Source organism: Poecilia latipinna, unplaced genomic scaffold, assembly GCF_001443285.1.
Source record: "Poecilia latipinna isolate Pla-1442-1.1 unplaced genomic scaffold, P_latipinna-1.0 Scaffold715, whole genome shotgun sequence".
NCBI lineage: Eukaryota > Metazoa > Chordata > Actinopteri > Cyprinodontiformes > Poeciliidae > Poecilia > Poecilia latipinna.
Window position 1 is genome coordinate 46,160 of NW_015113331.1, and position 8,612 is coordinate 54,771.

The 8,612-nt window shown below is 36.5% G+C and overlaps 1 protein-coding gene across 1 annotated transcript in view; it reads right to left on the reverse strand.

Annotated features, from left to right (window-relative positions):
* gtpbp4 (GTP binding protein 4) overlaps nt 1-5,996 on the reverse strand; it is a 12,619-nt gene extending 6,623 nt beyond the window's left edge. The window contains exons 1-10 of the mRNA XM_015045233.1: nt 5,885-5,996; nt 4,383-4,553; nt 4,199-4,302; nt 3,162-3,298; nt 2,986-3,086; nt 2,204-2,296; nt 1,924-2,115; nt 535-600; nt 366-455; nt 174-284 (exon numbers count right to left, since the gene is read on the reverse strand). Of these exons, the coding sequence (XP_014900719.1) occupies nt 174-284; nt 366-455; nt 535-600; nt 1,924-2,115; nt 2,204-2,296; nt 2,986-3,086; nt 3,162-3,298; nt 4,199-4,302; nt 4,383-4,553; nt 5,885-5,932 (1,113 nt within the window). The 5' untranslated portion in view covers nt 5,933-5,996. The remainder of the gene's footprint in view (nt 1-173; nt 285-365; nt 456-534; nt 601-1,923; nt 2,116-2,203; nt 2,297-2,985; nt 3,087-3,161; nt 3,299-4,198; nt 4,303-4,382; nt 4,554-5,884) is intronic.
* Nucleotides 5,997-8,612: the final 2,616 nt, after the last annotated feature.

The window sequence follows — 8,612 nt, forward strand, 5'->3', positions numbered from 1 at the left end:
AGAAAATGTTTTATTGCCAAACATGTCTGAAGACTCTCAGGTTTTTATATTCAGTAAGGTTTAAAGGAAGCCATTTTGTTTTAAACATCGATTCAGAAACGTCGTTTTTCATTAATTTCTTATGGAGATTAAAATGTTCAGATTAATTTTTGACAGCTCCAGGCCTAACCGACCTTCTCGTCCCTCTTGGCCGGCATGGCCAGGTGGAGCCTGTTGAGGACGTCATGGACCTTCTTGCCCTTTATCTTGGTGTTGACGCGCTGAGCCAGGAGTCGGTCGCAGGCCTGAGGAACGCAGCGGCGTTAAAAAACCCGATGATTTCCCACCAGAGCGTCAGAAAGAGCCCACCTGCTGCCGGATCTCACCTCGGTTTTCACCTTGATGACGCCCTCCTCCGTCAGCGTGCTCGTCTCGATGACCGGGATTTCCTCAGCGGAGAGATCCGCAAAGATTTTCTGGTAACAGATAAAACATTCAGCTTAGAGAGGCTCAGTAAACGATGAGCGGAGGAGCTGAAAACCGATGAAAACCGACCTGGTTCTCCTCCGGCAGCTCGCTGATCTTCTTCACGTCACATTTGTTTGCAACGACAATGAGAGGCTGCGGAAATGAGCAACAATCAGATGCTTGCGGTTTGACGTCACAAGAAAAATAAAAGTAAAAGACAGGATTCATATTTTAAAATATTCCCAACAGAATAAGTTCAGCAGAGTTTCTGAAATAAAAACACAAAGATGAGGAAACAAAGTTTGCCAGAAAATCTTTTGTTGGTTCCCCTCCAACCTCTAGAGGGAGCCAAAGTTCACTGAAGAAAACAGGGGTTAACGTTTACTGCCTTACTGTAATTATTTCTGGGATTTTTAAGTGATAAAAACAGATAGAAGTCTGAAATGTGTGGCATGCATTTGCATGAAGCCCCTGACTGCATCTTTCACAGGAGGTTCAGATTTACACATCTGCAGACATTTTTATTTTGGATGGACAGCGTCTCAACATAAATTTTCGTCTTTCCACAGACTGAAAAATAGTGAGGTTTGGACTTTGACTAAGCCATTTTAGAACCATTTTATTGCAGCTCCAGAAGGTGAACATGCAGCCTCAAAGAGGTTTTCATCCATGATTCCCCTGGATGTACCTCCATTTATCTTCCTAATATGAGCTCTTAACACCTTCCCCTTCCCACAGCATGACGCTGCCACCACCTTGTTTCAGCATGTCGGTGATGTATTCAGTTTCATGAGTAGAGTTAAATTTTCCAACATGTGTAAACTAAAAGCTACAAACCTTCTTGACATCTTCTCTCCAACATGGTGTGATTAGATTCCTCCAGGAAGTTGGGATTTAAATATCAACCATGTTAAAATTTTGTCTTTTTTGCAAAGGTTGTGTGCAGCAATTTCAGCTTTTTTAAGACGCAGTTATGGGAAAAATAAACCTTAAAAAATTATGCAACTTTTTTTTACCCTTACCCTACCCATAACATCCAGGAGGGACTGACTTATAAATCAAAGCTGGATTCTGTTTACTAAGGCATATAAGGCTATGTTTTATTAAAGGGTATTAGAGTAAATGGGGCTGAATAAAAATAAAACACTTTGCAGATGAATCCTCATCATTCTACTTCATACCCATGTTCTCTGTGTTTGTTTACTATAAAATGACGAAATTCCAAGAAAACACATTAAAGTTTGTTTTTAATGTGAGTAAATTCAAGGGATGTTAACTTATTTTATAATTATTATGTTTTCAGGTCTGAGGAAAGTTTAGTTTGGTATTTCAGAGTAAAACAGAAGCAAGAAAAGAGTAAAAACACATTACTTCATCAGTAAATATCCAGAATGGAGGCAGGAAAACAGATCATCTTTCCCATTTAATGCAAAGTAAACCTCTTTGTTTTTAACATGTGAGGTGTGGAGGTCGCACCTTGTTGGCGAACAGCGGCCGGATGTTGTTGAAGAGCTCCAGCTGCTCCTGCAGTGTGTGTCCGCACTGCTCCGATGGGTCCATGACGTAAAGCACGGCCGCCCGCAGGTGAGCCAGAGCTGTGATGGCCTGCATCTCGATGGTGTTCCTCTCCTCCAGAGGGTGGTCCAGGATGCCGGGCGTGTCCACCACCTGCAACAAAACCCCAAACCTCAGTTCCTCTGCAGCAGCAGCAGCAGCAGCAGCAGCAGCAGCAGCAGCAGCAGCAGCCGAGTGGTACCTGCCAGCGCAGGTATCTGTAGTCCATGTGACCCACGAACAGAGACTTGGTGGTGAACGCGTACGGCTGCACGTCGACATCTGCTCTGGTGACCTGAGGGGAAAGGTCAATTTACACGTTGTCAAAACTCCTGCTTCAGCAGCCTAATTCTGACAACTGAATGGTTATTCAATTGACTACTCTGATGATTAATTGAACACTATGCCGATTAATCGATAAAAATGTCAAATTCTGCAGATTTTTCATTTAATCACTGAAGCTTATTTTTTATAATAAATATATAAAACTGAACAAAATAACAATTTAATTATTTTTTAATGACAAAATAAACATTTTATTGCCTAAAATGCAACAACATTGAATTTCCTTAGAGTACGACTTGATTAGTTGGACCAAAGGATGAATCCACAGCTAAAAAAATCCTTCAAACATCTGAAATGATCGCAATAAATTATAATATTGTCGTTTTGAGGACATTTTTAAGTAATATAATGTATCCAAAATAAAAAACAACAATTAAAATCCATAAATAAAAAAAACAAACGCAACCAAAACCATAAGTATAATAAAATATGAAGTCTCTGTAAACAAAAATTGTCCTTCAAAAATATAAAAAATTTGTCTCAAACATTAAAAACAGGCAAAACTGCCAGTTTGAACTGGAAAAGCTCAACCCTTTCTACTTGATTTATCATCAATACATCAACTAACCGATTACTAAAACAGTTGACGATTATTTAAATCTTTGATTAATCGTGATTAATCGTTTCTGCGCTGCTCACCTTGTTGATGAAGCTGGACTTGCCTACGTTGGGGTATCCACACAGCAGCAGGGTCCTGGTGTTCGGGTCGATGCTCGGCAGACGGGACAGATGCTGCCGGACTGTTTGGGATCAGAACCAGAACATTTAGCTAAAGATCCAGCTGAGTGGACGGCGGGTCTGCGCTCGCCTCTCACCTTGCTCCAGGTACTCCAGACTGGACTTCTGCCTCTTCAGGATGGTGCACATCCGACCCAGAGCTGCTCTCTTCAGCTGTTTGCACCGGTACATGGAGTCTCCGTACTTCATCAGACGCACGTAGTCTTTGGCAACACTGGACGAGTTAAAAGGAGACACCTTCAAAATAAAAGCCTTCGGGAATCTGCTGCGGTTGGTAATTTATGCACGAGTGTATTTTTGATTAAATATAAACTGATGGGATTTAATAGTGTTGAACTAAATAGAACTGTTTTAAATACATGCTCTATTTGCTTATAATGTCTTCTCTTGTTTGTCACAAAGTTAAAAAGAATATCAAAAATTGGAAATATTTACATCTCTACTAATGAATGTCTAATATTGACGAATGTCAGCCATAACAGTGACATCAGAAATCAATATTGGCCCAAAGTTTCATATCAATCCATCTCAGCAGAATCTGCAGGACTTTCTAATCCCAAAAACCAAATTCAAACACACTGATCACCACATCTGTGACTTCAATAGACTTTCACTGTCAATAATGAGCAATAATGTAACTTAATTACATTCACTTCAGTGAAATTTTTATTTATTTATTTTTAGGAGTGTTTTTACTACGCTGTACTTTATACTTTTACTTGGGTAATTTTATTATAAAGTATCTCTCCTCTTTACTTGAGTAAAATTTCTGGATTTTCTACCAACTGAACAAAAAACAAACATGTTTTAACCAGAAATTCACCAGACACAGACACACACATGCAGTTTATGTTGAAGTTTATAAGTTTTTTTTATTGAAAGGAACTGATTTGGAAAAAAAAATATTTTTTGCTATTTTTTAAAATACTTATATGAATTATTGTCATTTTGGTCCTTAAGATACCAAAATGTCCACTTAACTTTATATATTGGTCTGTCTGATGATGTAATTTTTAAATATTAAATGATCGATAACTTGATCAGTTACTCAATACTGGAATGGACTTTTACCAAATACTTTTTTACTCTTACTTTTGTAATTTCTTGGACTTACTTGTCGATCAGATTCCTGGCGATGTTTATCTGTCCTAAGGCCAACTTGTAGTGGTCTTTATCATACAGCACGTTCATCAGGTCAGCATAAAACGGATGGATGTCCTGGAAAAATAAGAGATGATCACAACCTGCCTGCAGAAACCAGATCAGAATAATCAAAATACTCAAACTGAGGGTCTTACGTCGAGTTTGGGGAAGTCGGTGAGGATCTGCGTGAGTCGGTCGTGGTAGTTCTGCTGCGTGAATTTCACCTTCCGCATGTAGAAGTGCCGGATGCGGTGGATCTGGTAATGCTTGTGTATTACCGTCGGCGTTTTCCTTTGAGTTTTGGATAAAGTGACGTCGATGAATTCCTGCAGAAATGGAGATGAAGGCGATTCAGAGGTTAGAAACGCCAGCGGTTTGGTTTTCAGAAAAACATAACAGAGTTATCAGAACAGGAAAAATATCTAGACACAACAAAAACCCCAAATCTGAGCTTTTAAATCTGAAAGCAATTCATTCAGAAATTAATTGCTTTGATTTTCTTTGTCATGACCAAATTCTCCAGCAAGAAACCTAATCAAAGATTCATTGCTTCTTATTTAAAAGTTTCTAAGAGCTATTTTATTACATCAATACTGATATAAAGAAAGCCTTGCCCAGTCAGTCAATCAAGTTTTCAGAAACCAAAAGAAAATGTATATAAAAAAAGTAATTCTGATTTCCCACATAAGTAAGAAATTAACTGCAAATTTACAGTTTAAATGTCCAGCAACATCCAGTTTCCTCTCCCATTTTCACCATAAATACAAGGATTACTATTGATTTTTCTAATATCCACCAAAGATATCCAGTTAAATATAATTTTCTAATTTATTTTTATCATAAGTGTTAACAGAACATTTTCAGCTTAAAGGTACAGGAAGCCCATTTTCTCTCTAATTTCCACCATAAATACCCAGCTTTCTGTTGATTTCTCTAATTTACACCAAAAATGTCCAGTTAACCGTCGTTTCGTTTTGATTTCCACCATCAGTGTCCAGTTAGCTGACATTTCATCACTTATTTTAACCATAAATGTCCAGATTTTCAGTTTAAAGATCCAGGAACCCGCTGTTTTCTCAACCATTTGCACCATAAATGCCCAGTTTCTGTCGATTTCACTAATCTCCACCAAAAATTTCCAGCTAACTGCGTATTTTAAGCTTAACGACCCAGTAATCTTCTGTTTTAGCACCTTTTCCACCATGAATATCCATTTAGCTGCCATTTCCTGACCAATTTTCAACAAAAAACCCCTCCAGATTTCCAATCTAAAGGTCCAGTAACCTCTTAATTTTTCTATTATTTTGACCATAAATATAATATTAACGAAAAATATCCAGCAAGCCGCCGATTTCCAGTTTAAAGGTCCAGTAACCTCCGGTTTTCGATTTTCCTCCATAAATATTCAATTAGTTGTCAATCTCCTACATAATTCCACAATTTTACGTACAAATTGGCCGTCTTTCACTACATTTCCATAACAAATCTCCTGTAAGAAATTAATTTCGTCTCTAGTTTATTTTTTAAAAGTACACTAGGCTGCTGCAGTAAAACACGTGTTTTCCTTCGGTGTTTTCTTTCCTGTCTGTCGATCATTTCTCACAACGACTTGAGCGGAAATCGGTTTAAACTGCGAAATCAGTTGAATAAAACTTACCTTGGCGGTGGGAACCACCATAATCTTTTTAAAGTTATAAAGTGCCATTTTGTCGGGACACGTTTAGGTCCACTGACGGCACGGAGAAGGGAAGGGAACCGGAAAATACGTAAATTAAGAGGGTTTTCTGTCTCCTTATCGCCCTCTCGCGATTGGAGTGAGGGACAGCAGGAGGAATTTATAAAATACGTTTTAAAACCTAAAAATCCGTTTGACGTTTTCGCTCACATTGTTTTACTTCATATTTTATATTGTATTTAGTCAGGTTCATCTTTATCTGATAGTAATACTTATTTATTGATTTGAGGCAGTTTAATCTTGTAAATAAATGTTTTTAGACCATGCACCTATTAATATTGGACATAACGGACTTACCCATAATACTCAAAATAACGGATTTCTTTATTCTTTGGGTTTAAATGCAATAATTTATTTATTACTTTTTTTAAAAACAAGACTTTTATCAAAGCGTTTCGAATCGTTAACTGAAGCAAAAATAATAACTTCAGAAAGATTCTATTTTTGTAAACTAAACAACATAATTGAGACCTATTCATATAATCTTAGAATTAAATGTTTTTAAACGCTATATTTATTAAATTTGGACCTAATAAACTAAATAAATCTTAAAATACCAGATTTTTTTACTTTTAGATTTAAATTCAATAATTAATCTACTGCCATTTTTAAACGCCTCTTTTATTAAAGTGTTACACTAAACTAAACAAAAAACACAAGAGACGGAAAAAACACACCAATTTGTTGTGACCCGCGCTAATTAGAAATTACCCAATCAGAAAGCGCCGCTGTTCCAGAGACCCGCCCACCCTCGTTTATCACGAGTGAAGTTCGCGTGCGCCCTCTGGCCGTCTGGGCCAATCAGGACGGCCCGCTGTGTGAGCGAGGGAGCGAGAGGTTCGAGCGGGGAGCCCTGTGACAGCTCCAGGTTCTCTGCTGCACCAGAGAGAGGGAAAACACGAAGAGGTTCCACTCTGAGGCCAAGACGGAGGCGGCTGTTTACCTCTTAAGCAATCGCCTCCATCCTAAAGAAATAAAATTAATTATAATATCGACTCAAATTATCAAAACAAAGGAGAATTAACTCAATTTTCTACTTGATAGCGATAAAATATTTCAATGTGACGTCACACTCAATTCAGAAATCACACAGAGGTGAAGAAAACTAGCACCTAGTATTTGGAAATGTAACGCATTTTAACCTTAGAATTATATTTCTAAGTTGGAAAATTAGTAGCAACTGTCTGATAATGGCTGAACCAGATAAAAAAAAACGTCTATATTTAATTCTCCTAAGGGTGTCCAAAGTGTGGCTCACTCAAAGGGCCATTTGAGTGGTTTTGAGTGGCCTTGGATGCAATTCAGGAATGGTTTAAATGGTACCGGTGCCAAAGGAGACTTTTTGTGTTTTTCTTTGTATGAAATTTTTAATAATAAATTAATATCTTAATAAATAGAAAATTTTAAATACAAAAACCAATGTTTTGATTTTATTTTAATATTGTAGTAAGTAGGGCCATACTGACTTCTTATTCAAAAACAGACTTGGTCAAACCCAATAATTAAATACAATTAAGGGTTTTCAAAGACAGTGCTAATTTTTGTTGCTGGGAATAAACTAAAATTGATATTTTGACTGACTACTTAGGAAACTGCACAGCTTTGAGACTCTTTTTCTGACCTGTTTAACAAGTAATAAGAAAAGAATTCACAATGAAATCATAATTGCATTTTCAACTGAATAAATAAATAAATTGTGGAACTTGAGCTCTTTCAACTTTGTGATTTTGGCCCACAGTGCAAAAACTGTTTGAACACCTCAGTCCTAAGTATTACAATTTAATGAAATAATCCCGTCAGAAGTATAAATTAAACATGCTTGTTCTTCATTCAGTGAAATTACTCTCAGTGGGAAGAGCAGCCAGAAATTTTACTCAAATAAGGGTAACAATACCTTAGAATAATATTAGTAAAAGTATGTTATGGAAAACTACTCCTAACAATTTTTCTCTCTACTTAAGTAAATGTAACTACCCACCTCTGAAAATAATACAATTGATTCCTGCAACATTTATTTTGTTTTATGTTTTTCCATTATTATTTTACATATCAACTATTTAAATGTTAGGACTCATACTTAATGTCAAAATTTTGAATTTATTAACATCCTATACTTGATTTGTTAAAAAAATTAAACATTTTAAAAAATTCGCTCAAATTTCTCATCACAATTTAATGGAAACATAGCTACAGTAGCTACATTGCAGATGTGCTCACAACTTTGTAAATATTTTTTCTACTGTTGAAAAAACACAATTTCATGATTCAAAAACATTACTTCAAAGAAGAAGACTACTTCCTGTCGTCTTCTTCTTCGTGTTTTGAGCCAGTGGCACCATCCGATTGATCATGTGATTCATGTGATGCGGAGAAAGTGTTTCCATTTCAGTTTGGCAAAATAAATCAATTTCGAAAGTAATAATAATAATAAAAAAATCTCATCCTACTGCCAAAACCTTGCATTGAAAAACACTTTTTATCAAACTTGGCCTGTTTCCATTAAGCAAATTTATTTTCGAAATGTCAAATTGCACAATTTTATGGCTATTCATGCGAGTTTTGAGCAAATTTAGAAAATTTTGTAAAAACGAAGAAAAAGAAAAATATGTGTATTTGGCATGTTTCCATCTGACTGTAATAAAGAGGAAGT